This window comes from Talaromyces atroroseus (assembly GCF_001907595.1).
Source record: "Talaromyces atroroseus strain IBT 11181 chromosome Unknown scaffold_8, whole genome shotgun sequence".
Taxonomy (NCBI): domain Eukaryota; kingdom Fungi; phylum Ascomycota; class Eurotiomycetes; order Eurotiales; family Trichocomaceae; genus Talaromyces; species Talaromyces atroroseus.
This window is the reverse complement of record NW_017971440.1, coordinates 1,136,113-1,150,899: the sequence shown is the minus strand read 5'-3', so window position 1 is coordinate 1,150,899 and position 14,787 is coordinate 1,136,113. Positions and strand designations below refer to the sequence as shown.

Below are 14,787 nucleotides of genomic sequence, written 5' to 3'. Positions count from 1 at the left end.
TACTTCGTGCAATTTTTACACAGATTCAGCCACGGATAACACAATGCCTAATCCAATTACTGGCGATCCCAACGCTCGCGACATTTCTCAGTTTGCAAATGGCTTAACAGGCACTTGTCTCTGCGGCGCAGTCCGGGTTACCATCCACGACGACGAGCTGTTCACCAAGCGCCGTGGCCATCTCTGCCACTGCGAAAACTGCCGAAAGGTGTCGGGCAGTCATGTGGCCCCAAATATCGTGATTGAGAGCGACAAGGTCGAGATACAGGATACAGAGGGTACGCTGAAGACGTATACGGACTACGCGACAACTTCCGGAGTGCCCATAGTTCGGTATTTCTGCGCAAGAGATGGGAGGTGCGTAACTGACTTCTCTAATTGACATGATGCACATAATATTAAAAGCCAACTAGTCCAATCAATTCCACGTCTGAAAATCTACCCGGGATGTTCGTTGTCAAGTTAGGCCTATTTCCTCGTATTCCGGTCCCGGAAATGGAGACCTTTGCACTTCATCGACATCCCTGGGAGCCGGCGGTTGAAGGAACGGTGAAATTCAAGTTAGGATTCGGCGGTGAAGTGATTGAAGAGAATGAGGGGTATAGTTCGATCTAAAGATACAGCCAAGCATTAGTCTATAAGCAAGCTGGAATATGGATGGTCTAGGATTTGCATGTGGTAAATCTCGATGAATCTATACTACGTATGCTACGACTCTAGGGATACTTGATTATATAGCGACTAGCGGTAGATATGAACTCATTTTGTAGGAATAGAAGTCATTGATGTTCATATAAAACCATGAGAAGTATTATCTTTCATTCAATTCATTTATCTTCCCGCGTTCGTCTCTATTAGAATATTGACACTGTCGAAAAGCCAACTACACATTACTCGCTTGTTCCATTGGTTGTGTTCAGCAGCCCTTCTTCGACAAGAGCCAGTAACCCATCATATATCGAACGATCCTCGATGCTGGCGTGGATGATGGATATCCACCCACCAATTGTCTTCTTAGCTCTGCCTTTCAGAGTGTCGTTATCAAATGTGGGATGTTCTACAAAACCCTCGTGGAAAGGGACACCCAACGTCTTTCGGATAAATTCATAGAGTACCCGAGAACCTTTACCCAGCAGCGTTGCAGTATGAGGCGCAGCCGAGAAGGCGTCAAAGGTCCTTTTCCAAAGGTCAGAGACTGCATTTGTGGTCTGTTTCTGCCACTCTAAAACATTCTTTATATCACCAGACGCATGGGAGAGGACGATTGGTACAGCTGAATTTATCAATAGTTCGGACCGAACATGCAGGTCTAGCTTTCCGGTGGTTGCCCAGGCAGGGCCAACATGGGTCTTCAAGGCGTCTTGAAGGGATATCAGTTGTTGAGCTTCAATTATAGCAGAGAAGAACGTTTCGGTGATAGCGGAAATGGTTTTGGTAGCTTGGGTCACGAATTCGATATGGAGAGATCGCAAATCTAACGCCTGGCAAACAACAAACACACTACATGCCGCCATCTTTTTCAAGACGTCTACGGCATCAAAGCTCATTCGCGCCGAGGCAAGAGCCATAGAATTGACTGACTGGTTGTGCATCTCCGCTGCTTGTACATGCGAACTCATTGGGTTAGCTAGATAAGATAGCTCGGCCATATAGGCAGCCATGTTGACATCTACTCCTTTCATAGTAAAGGACAGGCTTGGGTCATCTGCGGCAAGATTCGCGGGCAAGCCACCGCTTAGATGAGGATCAATCATCTCCGTGCTCTGTGCGAACAATATCCGCCCAAACATCTGTAAAGCCAGTCGGACTTTCTCCATGGCTGATGTAACAGCCGCAGCTTGGAAGTTGCAGCCGTAGTATATATCATTGGCGCTGCTATCAACAAGTGGATTGTCACAAGAAGAGTTGAGCTCGATGCTGATTTGCTGATCTGCCAGCAGCAAGTCCTCCAGCTGCGGTCCAATCCATTGAGGAGCGCTTCTAAGAGAATATCGATCTTGAACTAGGTCTTCACGCCGGCGATTCTTTGGTTCGAGCACGTCTCGAGACAAGTGAGAACCGCGAAGAAAGTAGTGAATATTGCGTGCAGATTCAATCTGACCAGGGTGCGGTCGTGACTTTGCTATAAAAGGATGGAAACTTTCGTCGCTTCCGCGGAGTGCCTAATTATGCCCCAAACATTAGTAAGGCTGAGTTAAATCTATCGATTACGATGTTTGCCTTACTTCAACAGCACCACCCGTCAAAACCTGTGTCAGCAATGAAAGTAGATGTGACTCGGCCACAACCAGAGCTCCAAGACCTGCAGATGCAGATGTTCCGTTGATAAGACCAAGACCCTCCTTCGGACCTAGGGATATTGGTGGAATTCCTGCGTCCTGCAAAGCCAGATGTGATGGCTTTACTTTCCCATCTTTCTCGAGGAGGATGTCTGGGTTACCCTCCAAACTGCCAGCAACATAGGCGAGAGGCATAAGGTCACCAGAAGCTGAAACTGAGCCACGCAGTGGGACAACAGGAGTGAGGCCATGTTCTAGGAGTCTTTCCATAGCTTTAATAATGGGAAATGAGACAGCCGAATGACCCCGTAGTGTAGAGTTGCATCTCACAACCATGGCAGCGCGCACCCATGACGGCGGCATGGCATGCCCCGGAATGACTGAGCCATCGAGCGATGATCGCGTCAAAATACCACTCTGGGTATGCTGCATCAAAGACTTCTGCAGCTCAATGACCTCCGTGGTGCGCGAATCTGCACTGCCTCCGAACCCGGTGTTGACGCCTGTTGCGCAGACAAAAAGATTAGACATTCCCAGGGTCATTTTTTGTATTATGCACACAATTATTCAAACTACAATTCAACGGATAACACGCACCATATACGTACCATCCTTGCGCCAGATGGTCGAATAATACATTTACACTGTCTTGCAAGGATTTATTGAGTTTCGGATCTTCACTGAGCTTCGGCAGGCTGTCTTGTCTAAATTAGAGAATTAGCATATCTTCCTCCTTTATGATTCAGATTGGGTGCTCTCCGTACTGAGCAGCAGCAACGACCTCGGCAATGTGCAGGCGCTCTCCATCCAGTTCAAAGCTGCCCTCTGCCTTGCGCTGTCGTAAAATCTTCCACAGTTCATGGACTGCTGTCAGGTGTTTGCTTTGGTTAACCATCGTGACTCCTGGATGTCTTTTTTTTTTTTTTTCGCCTTCTACAAAAAGAGTGACCTATGCTAGAGAGTAGATCAGATGCGCGAAGCCATGCGGCGGGTCTTCTATTGCTTCAAAGAGATGAGGTTTGTAGGAAAAGACAATCAATTTATTGCATTCAAACAAACCAAAGTATCCACCTACTGAAACAAAGTTACTACGTATACATTTAAAATTAGTAGTTGCATTGGAGATTGCATACAAAGGAGATCCATTGATGTTACACATTACGCCGCGTGTATTGTATCATTCCTACTTTGATCTAGTACCGTATGAGCATTTCCTGTATATTACAAGCGAGTACCGACTGATGCCGCGTCCTAAAAGGGGTTAGATACATGTATTAAGTAGAGTGCCGGCGGGCTTCTTGGCACAGCGGCCCCACCAGCTCCCGAAGACGATTGTAGTAAAGCGTCACTATCATCAGACCTTCCGGAACAGGAATTATCAGTTATCAGTTGCGGGCATTCGGGCTTAATTGTGCTTATTGGAATGGCTCCAGCGAATAAACGTCGAGAATTATTATGTCTTACTGAGATTAATATAGCAGTTTATTAAGTCATATTTGGCCAGTACGATCAGGCAAGAGCCGCTAAGAAATCGCTCATGTCGTATGCTACGTACGCTTACTATTCCAGTTCCAATAAGAATACACATTTCGTATCTCACTTTCTGGTCTAGCGCGCTGACAGTCCCTCTGCACGCACACAACGGTCTTCTTTTTATCTTGATCTTCTTCCTGCCTGCTATACCCTTCTTGCGATAGGCTAGGTGGCTCCAAGACAGGACCTTTCAGCATCTTGCGATGCCCATCTCATTATATTTTTTTCCAACATGAAAGACATCGACGCTTCTACAAAGATAGATGATGACAGCGATGAACCGTTGCTTCCAGCAGAGCACAACCCTCCGCGTCACACTTTTCTGCAATACTATGGTTTTTTCGTTATTAGCAGCCTTTTACTCTTAATATCATGCATCATCTTGTATTTAACAGCCCTGGATAGTCTGACAAGCAGGCCCAGCAACACACATTGTGAGTGGTGTTTCGTCTTTTTGTTAAGCACTAACTACTACACCGGCCTGTCTAATGACTCGTATCTCGTATAGGTCAAACTCCAACTGTCCGGCTCGAATGGAGGTCATTGTCTCTCGAAGCCCGGGAGAATTATATTACAGCGATTCAATGTCTTTCGAAACGACCTTCGCGGCTCGGTTTGAACACTACACGCTATGACGACTTTGTTTATTCTCACCTAAATGTATCTGGTGACAGTATGTGCATACCAGATCGTAATAGTGAAGTGATAACTAATATCAATTGTTTATTAGCCCACGATGCCCCGATACTATTGCCATGGCACCGTTTATACGTCCAACGATACGAGGATGCATTAAGAAGCGAATGCGATTATGAAGACCCTTTGCCGTACGTAAGCTATTTTTGTGTAGTTTTACACCATGACTCAACTGACGGGTTCGGTTTTGCAGATATTGGGACTGGACACTTGACACGTCTAATCCCGCACACTCGCCTGTCTGGTCTAGTCGATTTGGCCTGGGTGGGAATGGCACCGAGCCAAAGAATTGTCTTACAGACGGGCCTCTGGCTTCGATGAAACCACAGTATCCTGAGCCTCATTGCTTGAGACGAAACTTTACGGGCGAGAATATGCATGCAGCGGAATATACATCAGCGATCATCGAGGATATAATCTCAAATGCGAGCACATACCATGACTTTCGGCTGCGACTAGAGCGAGGCCCCCATAGATTTGTTCATGTGGGAATTGGGGGTGAAATGCCTACACTATGGTCGAGTAATGGTATTCTCATTGCTTTTCTGCGGTGCTTCCGCTATGCAGCTTTAAATGACTAATGTCTCTACTATTACAGATCCGATTTTCTTCCTACACCATGCGCAGCTCGACCGGCTCTGGTGGAGATGGCAGCATCAGGGATACAATGACCAAATAAGAGGATATGATAGTATCGATGGCAATCTTGGCACTCCTGATCCTGAAGCGGCCATCTCGATGGACGAAATATTAGTATTTAGTGGTCTAGGCGATGACTTAACGGCCGGTGATGTAGTATCAACACAGACCTCAATTCTTTGTTACAAATATGAATAAGTTATATGGCATCAGCGCTATAGCTACGTAGCGACTTCCAGGTTCTGTTGTTCACGTCTCGGCTATAGAATATTATACCTATTCATGTATCATGCGTACTATCCACGTATCGGAGGATGCGGTGCAGAGTTGGTAAATGGAAAATGATTAATCTATCTGCATCCTGCACGTTGCATTTGTATCTGTGTAGATACTTTAAGCGGCGGGGGCTGAATTTTATTCACATAATTGGGTTCCCTCGCCAGGCCAGATACATAGGCTAGTTGGGATGCATGTCTATCATTCGGTCATGCACTCGTTTACTAACTTTCATGCAAGAAAGCACCTTATCTCCTTGATCGTCATGGGGTGGCAACTAAACTTTGCCCCCATTTTAAGAACGTTGTCACAATACGGTTTCTATGTAATTCATTAACGGGTAACTAATTCAATGTAGTTTCGTTACTAAAACATGACTATACCATTGCAATACCTGGTACGACTTTAGCAAAACTCCAAGTTCATTACCGCCGAAGGAGTACGGCGAAAAAAAAAAAAAAACGACTAAACTATCACACCTCTTGGCACACTTACGGATTGCCAACAGATACGGCTAAGCTATTAGATATATGTGCTTCTCATACTTGAAAGTACCAGTTCCAAAAATGATGGTACATACTTCATATGGAGTAATTGGTAGCTAGCGAAAACCCGTAACTAACAGTAATCCGTTTCAACGCCGGCCGAGCATGCCATTGCAAACTGTAGGTACAGTAGAACTAAAATACGTCTATTTTTGTTGTACCTGTCATGAATCCTACTCTGAATCCTTTCAATTTCGCTAATATTGAAGGATTTTGAGTTATGCCTAGGTATACGTTTGAAAGGTTTAATTTTAGAGTAACTAACACTGAACGGAACTTTAACATCATGCCTGTGGGTACTTGCGAAGATTCAGCAGTTGTTATCTTAGTGGTGAGTTTTCCTGGAAGAGTACGCCCGCAAGCGAGGTTGCCACTCATCGCGAAACAGATACTTCGTTCTTGACAAATTCATTCAAAACTCTCATCCAAAGCGGGTATAATTGTTAATCAAGTTTAGGATGGGGGACAAGTGTCCCCCTCACCACCAAAGACGATTTCGAGGGAAGCCCCGACGACGACCATGCATCCATGAGCACCTACATTGCGATTGCCAACAGACACAAACACTACCCTAACTGTCTCCTAGCAGCCATTTTCCTACTCGTCATATCGAATTGCGTGTTCATTAGTCTATTTACATAGGCACAAACGGATCGAGACACCGCCCACCCGCCAACGGAGTACAGCATTCCACCAGCAATCAAAACGGCATACAAGCCATTTTGGTGGAACACACAGTATAGCATTTCTAACCAGACAGCCCAGGACGAGTTCTGGGACGCGATCCACTGGAGTCATGGGATGATCACGAGGGACAAGAAATGGGCGGAATCACAAAACTGGCCTGATACCATGGATCTACCCAGTGATCATAGCAAAGGCGTGTGGCTGTTGGAAGCATATCATGAGATTCACTGTTTGCAAATCCTGAGGGAGGTCACAAAGACAGGCCTAGGTGGTCAACCTTCAACGATAGAAAAGCATGTCGGCCATTGCCTTAACACGATACTACAGGTACGTAAGGCCACATGAAAGGACTTTTTCTATGTTCTTTTTTTTGACTTGTTGATAGGTGATAATATGTCATGCCGACTCCACGCCATTGCGTGTAACAGGAATGGCAGTTGAGAGAAACGGTCAACTTCGTCAGTGTAAAGACTGGGAGGCACTGAGAAGTTATGCTAGTGAGTACTCAGCATGCTACACACCCCTTGTTGAAGGGAACACGGCGGCCGACCATTTTGGAAATTGCGATAATGGAGATGGCATTGTGGCCATGGTGTCCCAACCAAAACCGGACAAATAGAATAGCTAGCTACTTAGAAATCAACTTCTGGTAACTATGTGCCACTTCAAGCCCTTGTTCTGATAATACAACGTGTATGTAAAAGGTTTGAAAGGAATGGTAGCGAACCTGGGCATTGATGCAGATGTCTATGATGCTGGCAACGTAAGGGATTCCTAGTGTCAATCATCATCAGCAGACAAATGGTAGGGTTGATTGTACCATTTTCAACATGAGCTGTGCTATCGATGCTGCAGAAAACAGAGCTACTACCGGATACAGAAATTTGGTCCCATTTTTCTCGCACTGAATTGAGTTGGCCGCTTAATCATTACTCCTTACAAAAGGAATATCACCAAGCCTGCTTTATCATGAACTAAGATGTCGTCAATTTAAGATCGGTTTAAAGATTAGCCCTCGGTAACTTTACGTGTGGGGAACGGAAAATTACCACAACAAAACATACGGGTAACGGAGAAATGGACGTTGCGTGTACTGTATTGTTTGATCGGTAAAAGTGATACAGCGCTAATATCACCAGCCCTAACTCCTCTCTATATTCACTGCTTATCAAAGCACGAATGTAACTGAACTCCTTTTAGGAAACAACATGCTTGCATATAGATGAACACGTCAGATTACGGGGCTGTAGCTACTTTTGGAATTCCCCCGCTTATTCGCCCCCAATTCCTTGATGCTCTGAGTCTGGTAGTTCAACAGCCGCAATTTTCAACTCACCGTGTACGTTCCTCAAGGCAGGGAAGCATCTCTTGCGTCCTCCCTCACAGCGTCCTCTCTCTTACAAAAATTCAAACCACACAAACACAAACACAAACACCAACACCTACTTAGGATTGGTTGCTTTGTTTCCGCTGCCCACCAGATACATAAACATGGCAGAGTACGCGAGCCTTCGACAGGCAGACGCAGATTTCGAAAATTCGGAGCCCTCGATCAAAGACGTCAGCATTGATGGACACCGAAGCTACGCATCCCGCGAATACGAGCGATGGCTTTATCGCAATCGGCAGTCGCCTGTGACGTTGGGGCTCCTTGCGCTTCTGGTAATTTTAGTTTCTCTCAACCTGATCCTCGCAGCGGAGAACTACTTGGAACATCGGTCAGATTCTATCAAGAAACCCCTTAGCTACGGCCCATTGCTGTCATGGGAAGTAAAGGATTATCATAAATAAGGCCTGGGGGCAGGGGGGTGAAGGTTTTTCTACAATATGTCTCGTTTGACGTACCTCCATTAGGTACTGCACCCGGGCAAAGAAGTTGGAGGTTTCTTGCTTTAGATACAGTCATGTGGTTATATGTATATTCAACTTTAGTATGTACCTAGGTATAGTCAAAAATGAGAAAAGCTTTTATGCAAGAGAAAACACTGGGCAATATCAAGAGCTATGGACTTTTAGAGTATGAAAGGAAGTAAGGGGTTCTTACACAGTTCATAGCTATAAATAATAGCTAAACTAGGATGAGCACATACTGGGTACTGCGTGTGTAGAGTCTACGTACAACAAAATTTAAACACGATCGTGAGTATACTATTGTTAAAAATCGATTCAAAACTGCCTAAACTAATGAATGACCCAGTTTAATAAAGGCAGCATACATAACGCAGACTTGTCTCCTCGCTCTTGACATTCCATTAGGCCAGACAGGCCCTCGAGCACAACGCATGGCCCTTCTCAATCACCCAGCGAAAGCCATTATTGTCAAATCCGTAGCATTCCAGACGGGTAATTCTTCCGCATGAATTAGCATCAATGTGTGAATTTCAACGTAGGCAAGGAGGAATATACTTAGGTAGCCACTTCGAGTTTCTTAAATGCCAGCAGCGGCGGCAGTACCACCGTTAATTGTGGCAGCGGTAGCATCATCACGCTTGATTCCTGCGGCAGCGGCAGTGCCACCGTTGATAGTAGCAGCCGTGGCTTCATCACGCTTGATGCCAGCAGCAGCGGCAGTGCCACCGTTGATAGTAGCAGCCGTGGCTTCATCACGCTTGATGCCAGCAGCAGCGGCAGTGCCACCGTTGATAGTAGCAGCCGTGGCATCGTCACGCTTGATTCCTGCGGCGGCGGCAGTGCCACCGTTGATAGTAGCAGCCGTGGCTTCATCACGCTTGATGCCAGCAGCAGCAGCAGTGCCACCGTTAATTGTGGCAGCCGTGGCATCGTCACGCTTGATGCCAGCAGCGGCGGCAGTGCCACCGTTGATAGTGGCAGCCGTGGCATCGTCACGCTTGATGCCAGCAGCGGCGGCAGTGCCACCGTTAATTGTGGCAGCCGTGGCATCGTCACGCTTGATGCCAGCAGCGGCGGCAGTGCCACCGTTGATAGTGGCAGCTGTGTTGTCGATAGGAGCAGCAGCGACGATGATTGGCGTAGCTGCAAGGAAAGCGAGAATAGTCCCGTAGAAACGCATGTTGAGAGCACTTGTATTGAACAGTGTACAAAGCAAGGTATGAAAGAGAAAGAAAAGGTGTTAATTGTATCTAACCACTGTGTGATGAAAAGTGTTGGGGAAGTCAATCAATCTAACGTTGAGTCGAGTACCAGGTAGGCAATATTTATCTCCTAAATAGAGTCTACTCTCATTTTTTCATGCCCCACCGTCAGTGTTGCGTAGTCATACTACACTTTTGCGTGACAACATAGAATACTGTGAGGATTCATTCACTATACTTGAGAAAGCCGTAATTTACAGATGGGGGATCAGCACAAATCCAGACCAGGTATGTAAACATATCTTACACAATACACGCAATGCCTGATTAGTCTGGTATGTTGGTATTGTAATTTGGCTAAAAATAATCCTTGTCGGTAAAGCCAGCACTTCCTTTTTCAGCACGCACTAACCACGTCGCCAGTCTGTGATCTTCGTCAGCTATATGCGAAGACTTATCTAAGTGATGGATTAGGTTAGTCTATCAGAAACACTGAACAGACCCAAATATTGCAGTGGCTTCTCGAAAAGAGCAAATCTTCTCGTCTAAAATTTTACGTTGCGTTAATCCAGATTCTCCCTACACAGCGTCCAAGGGGCTCGCTCGCCATGCAGTTCTCATATCTGACACCAGATCGCTCGCGACATGAGCGCTCAGATATTGTCTCCAAAGAGGAAGTACAGCCTCTGGACACTAGTGATTCCGACAGCTCTCATCTTTCATATCACTATACAAAGCGGACAGCATCAGGTGTTTCCCACAGACTTCTAGTCTGCATTCTAGTTGGCACCAACTTCTTGCTATTACTGAGTAGCACGGCGTTGATACTGGCCAGGAATGCCGTCAAAGAGGAACATTACATTGAGAAGAACCGTAGTTCCTATTGTAAGTTTTTTTTTGCTATCTTTTGTAAGTGTTCAAAAATTTCTGAAGTTCAACAGCTCCCGTGTACGATCGTCTTCATGTATATCGATCCGAAGTTCGCCACAATTTTACAAACTACTGGCCGGATAATAACCCATCCATTTTTCAGCAAATGCCCTCGCCAGAAGTCGACGAGGCGTGGTTCAGAGCAAGTAGGCAGCATTCCATTGCCTTGAGTGCCGATGAAGTTCGCCGTCTCGGTTATGACCCAGCTACGGTATGGCCAGCACCGAAAGATGAATTTGGAGAGGGAGTATACTACGGAGTTATCGACGTATTTCATCAGATTCATTGTCTAAATGCACTTCGACAAACCGCATTCCCACAATACTATGGGGATATGAGGGAGAAGAACAAGCACAGCCCGCTGAAGTGGGATGACCATCTTCTTCATTGTTCATATGCGGTGCTGCGAAGTCTCATGTGCCATGCTGACTTGGAAGTCATTGTAGGCCAGAAGTTTACAGGCTGGCCGGGTTTGAACATGAACTTTGCTAGTACTAAGCAATGCCGCAATTATGAGGAGATTCTTGAATGGAAGGAAGCCAACAGTATCATACCGCATGAGACGAAATGGACAGAATTCCCTGATCAACCTATTATTGAGATGGATCCCGAGGGGGTTCTCACTCCATATGGTAATCACCTGGGATTGGAGGATTATGCTTTGAGCCAAGGCATTGAGCTGGATATACCGCCCGAGCTGGCCTGGCAGCCAAAGAAAAAACCCGAGGGCTTATGATTCGCCTGAAATTTAGTTAGTGCAGTTGAACTCTACATATCAGGTTGTCTTTGGCCATCCCGCGGAATGCATTTAAAATGTAACCCTTAAAGTTTTTAATATGATCCATGAGACCTTTAAAAAGAAAGCATTACTTTCTATTATTCTAGAGCCATCTCTAAACAAGCCAAAGTTAATTGCTGTAACAGCTATTATTGATAAGGGACAAGACAGTATCATATTGAACTCGGCCTTTATGCAACTTCGATTGAACTAGTGCGAGATAGAAGGTGAAGTAGAGGAGCAGTTAGTCAATTTTTCTTTAGGGAAATGTAACTCTAAGGATTATTACTAGTCCATCGCTTCCTGCTAGGAAATTTGATGGCTTTCAACTTACTGGTAGACAAAACCTGTTTATACTCCGTTTAAACTCCGTGTCAAGATACGTGGAACTCAAGTAATCCTGATTCTTGCAAGTTGTTTTGATTGGCTTGATACTTGACAGGAATATTGCGAAGGATGAGAAGGAATCATGCACGTCTCACATTTTTGACGTGCTTCGCTCGTATTCCGGTGTGTATTGTAGATGCAGTATGGATCAGATTACCCTGTATCATTAGTTATCTATCTTTCAAATGTTACCGGAATTCACTAGTATTGTCACACCGTTTACAAAACCTTATGATCAAGTACATGTCTATCAATACATTGGTAATTTTACACAGAGTTCTGGCGATCTCATGTACGTTGCAATCGACCTAGAGTACCGATGTCGAGAGCCGGCTGTTTCTATCAGTCTCCCGATGTCGAGGGCTCATATGTCTTCCCCCCTCAAGGAATCTCATTTTGTCTCTGTTGGCAAATAACTCAGTGAATTAGCCTTTTTTTCTACTTCCTACCTCTGTTCACCACTAAGTCAACATCCACTTATTATCCCAACACAATACGGCGGAGTCGTAGTCATGGGAGCCGCGTATACAGATGAGCACCGTGATTCGGAATCCTCATACAATGGTGAGGAGGATGGTCTGGTGTCTGGGGTGCCTCGTGCTCTTGGAAAAAAAAGGTTCGCAGCCATGATTAAGTTGATACCGGCTTTTTTCGTCGCGTCTCTTATACTCAACGTCGCCCAATTTGTTTACCTCGCTGTGCACAAGCCACAGTGCCGCTCCCTCTTTGGTAAGCCCTGAATGTGAAAAGTATTTTCGGTTGTGCTCTGCTGAATAACTCATGACTACAGCGAAGTTACCCGAGCGAGAAATTGAGATTCCGTTCCATTACGCCACTGAGTACAGCGACGACGAGCATACTCTTGAGGAGAAAGACGCTCTCTGGAATGCAATTGATGTCAGTGATGGGTTTATAGCTATTACTCATGAAGAAGCAGATCGTCTGGGTGCTCCACGGTCACAGGTGTTTCCCTGGGATATTAACAAAGGCATGTATGTCACCCATGGGTACCATGCTCTTCACTGCACCGTAAGTGAATTCCTGTCTACTTATTAAGTTGAATTAAGATCCATGCTGAATTTAACCCCAAGGTTCTTCTCCATGCGTACACCTACGACTCTCATATCGGGAAAAAGCCTCTGGTATCATATCATCATATAGAGCACTGTCTTGACCTTCTTCGCCAGGATATCATTTGCGCAGCGGACGACTTTTTGGATTATACAAAGGACCATGGTGACCAGTTCCTTGTCGCGGAAGGGCAGCCACGTCAATGCCGTGACTGGAGTAAACTTGAGGCGTGGGTGAAGGAGCGAAGCTCTTGCTACAAGACTGTCAACATCACTCGAGCGGGTGAAGACCACGGTATTGCTCATCAACTTGATCGGTACACATACTGTCCACCTGGGAGCCCATACGAGCCTTTGGTTCGTGCGTATAAAGACCTCGCTCGTGTGAACTCGGGAAACTTGGACCACAGTGCATTTTCAGAGTTGACTCCAGAGGAGCAGATGGCTGAGCTTGAATCTGTGAATGAGCACAACAGTGCCATTCTAAACGAGGGTGCTTAAGGGAATGAGTCCGACGTGCTTGTTGCGGTCGAATACGCAATATGTCATCTACAGACCGGTTTAGGTATTGATTATCTCGGATTATATCTGATAGGAGGTGGAAAATTGTCAATGATAATAAGGTCTAAGACCTTGCATATGTTGTAATAGGTCCTCTCGTTGATTAAATCAATGTTTCAATAAATACTATTACAGCCGTCTCAGACAAGGGTGGTCCCAAACTTCCATACCTAATACTCAAGTCTACATCAATAGAAAGAAGCGCCAATTCATTGTGCTAAAGCCTGATGGCGGGGCATGGGCTAATTACCGTGATATCTTAAAAAATGGTTTTATCGAACTAGCAATTTTGACTATTTATAAAGCGTTAAGCTTCAAGATTTTTTTTCAACTACTTTATCGAAATAATATATAAACATACATATATTCACTGCTTAGTATGCACGCCAGTGACTCTATACACGGTCTCCATGTTGATGGAATCCACCCTCTTTCTCCCAATGTTCAACACCATGTGATATGGTCCAGTCTACCAATTTATGAAAATTGCGGCACTTGTGATGGCTGTTTAATTCTGCCTTGAAGCCCGAATCTGGATCGCGCTCCTTCGTGATAAGCAACGGTGTCATGTCGCTATAACACATTAGACTGATGCGAAGATCCTCAATACAGCGGTCAATATGCTTGCGAGTCTCTTCTGCTGGTTTTTGCATTTCTAGTGAGATCAAATCTTGCGGGTATCTCCCCTCCAGGAGCCAGGTATATTGGCGGATTATATCCTATGTGAGCATTGGAATGTAATTAGTTAGTGACAACAGTACATACTTGCAAGGGCCAGCATGGTACTAACAAGACAGCCTAACTGGTGATACACCTTGGACATAGCTGTAAATCCCTCCTTCCCGTCTGATTCAATTATTTCATACGGTTCTGGGTCTGTGCGATTTAGAATCGGCATGGCCCAATTCTCTACCATTGTGGCTTCGTCTACAATTCTCACGGAGTTAACAATGTTACACTAACACCAAAGGTCGGCTGCAAAGTAAGGACATAGTGAATTAATGAAATGAGAACCTACGTTGCCAAAGTTCCCTCCAACTTTGTTCCCGTTCTGCGGTGGGTGGCCCAATGTATTTATCTGCATCGGAATACGCATCGTAGAGATTCGCTTCGAAGTAGTCAATTGCATCGATGGCAGGTGCTTTGACCGCAGTTGTCAGAATCTGACTGGAACATATTTTATTTAAGGAGCGGGGGAGCGTACTATATGATGAGAGTCGCTGAACGCAATTCTTTTCCGTCGTATGGAGTAGATGCTCATACCCCGAAGCTAAAGTTGTGATGTTAGCAACAGCATCAAAACAGAATGGATACAATTATGGGATTAAACAATTGATTAAATACCTGACTTTA

At 45.3% G+C, this 14,787-nt stretch overlaps 9 protein-coding genes across 9 annotated transcripts; 6 read left to right on the top strand and 3 right to left on the bottom strand.

The window, feature by feature from the left end:
• Nucleotides 1-43: 43 nt before the first annotated feature.
• Nucleotides 44-615, top strand: UA08_06308 (hypothetical protein; the record flags this gene model as incomplete). The annotated part of the gene is made up of 2 exons (XM_020268617.1): nt 44-357; nt 414-615. The coding sequence occupies 2 exons, from the start codon at nt 44-46 to the stop codon at nt 613-615; spliced, it is 516 nt and encodes a 171-aa protein (XP_020118847.1).
• Nucleotides 616-890: 275 nt separating this feature from the next.
• On the bottom strand, nt 891-3,174 carry UA08_06307 (hypothetical protein; the record flags this gene model as incomplete). The annotated part of the gene is made up of 4 exons (XM_020268616.1): nt 891-2,162; nt 2,226-2,782; nt 2,877-2,983; nt 3,044-3,174. 4 exons carry the CDS (start codon nt 3,172-3,174, stop codon nt 891-893), a joined length of 2,067 nt encoding a protein of 688 aa, XP_020118848.1.
• Nucleotides 3,175-4,044: 870 nt separating this feature from the next.
• Nucleotides 4,045-5,089, top strand: UA08_06306 (hypothetical protein; the record flags this gene model as incomplete). The annotated part of the gene is made up of 5 exons (XM_020268615.1): nt 4,045-4,147; nt 4,208-4,246; nt 4,321-4,485; nt 4,543-4,639; nt 4,702-5,089. 5 exons carry the CDS (start codon nt 4,045-4,047, stop codon nt 5,087-5,089), a joined length of 792 nt encoding a protein of 263 aa, XP_020118637.1.
• A 1,165-nt stretch (nt 5,090-6,254) lies between these two features.
• UA08_06305 (hypothetical protein) lies at nt 6,255-7,274 on the top strand (the record flags this gene model as incomplete). Its single annotated transcript, XM_020268614.1, has 3 exons — nt 6,255-6,299; nt 6,611-6,982; nt 7,041-7,274. The coding sequence occupies 3 exons, from the start codon at nt 6,255-6,257 to the stop codon at nt 7,272-7,274; spliced, it is 651 nt and encodes a 216-aa protein (XP_020118811.1).
• Nucleotides 7,275-8,146: 872 nt separating this feature from the next.
• On the top strand, nt 8,147-8,551 carry UA08_06304 (hypothetical protein; the record flags this gene model as incomplete). Its single annotated transcript, XM_020268613.1, has 2 exons — nt 8,147-8,425; nt 8,510-8,551. 2 exons carry the CDS (start codon nt 8,147-8,149, stop codon nt 8,549-8,551), a joined length of 321 nt encoding a protein of 106 aa, XP_020118810.1.
• Nucleotides 8,552-9,083: 532 nt separating this feature from the next.
• Nucleotides 9,084-9,686, bottom strand: UA08_06303 (hypothetical protein; the record flags this gene model as incomplete). Its single annotated transcript, XM_020268612.1, has 1 exon — nt 9,084-9,686. The coding sequence occupies one exon, from the start codon at nt 9,684-9,686 to the stop codon at nt 9,084-9,086; it is 603 nt and encodes a 200-aa protein (XP_020118809.1).
• A 630-nt stretch (nt 9,687-10,316) lies between these two features.
• UA08_06302 (hypothetical protein) lies at nt 10,317-11,374 on the top strand (the record flags this gene model as incomplete). Its single annotated transcript, XM_020268610.1, has 2 exons — nt 10,317-10,593; nt 10,650-11,374. The coding sequence occupies 2 exons, from the start codon at nt 10,317-10,319 to the stop codon at nt 11,372-11,374; spliced, it is 1,002 nt and encodes a 333-aa protein (XP_020118869.1).
• Nucleotides 11,375-12,315: 941 nt separating this feature from the next.
• Nucleotides 12,316-13,374, top strand: UA08_06301 (hypothetical protein; the record flags this gene model as incomplete). The annotated part of the gene is made up of 3 exons (XM_020268609.1): nt 12,316-12,532; nt 12,594-12,832; nt 12,895-13,374. 3 exons carry the CDS (start codon nt 12,316-12,318, stop codon nt 13,372-13,374), a joined length of 936 nt encoding a protein of 311 aa, XP_020118868.1.
• Nucleotides 13,375-13,829: 455 nt separating this feature from the next.
• UA08_06300 (hypothetical protein) lies at nt 13,830-14,350 on the bottom strand (the record flags this gene model as incomplete). Its single annotated transcript, XM_020268608.1, has 2 exons — nt 13,830-14,089; nt 14,200-14,350. The coding sequence occupies 2 exons, from the start codon at nt 14,348-14,350 to the stop codon at nt 13,830-13,832; spliced, it is 411 nt and encodes a 136-aa protein (XP_020118867.1).
• Nucleotides 14,351-14,787: the final 437 nt, after the last annotated feature.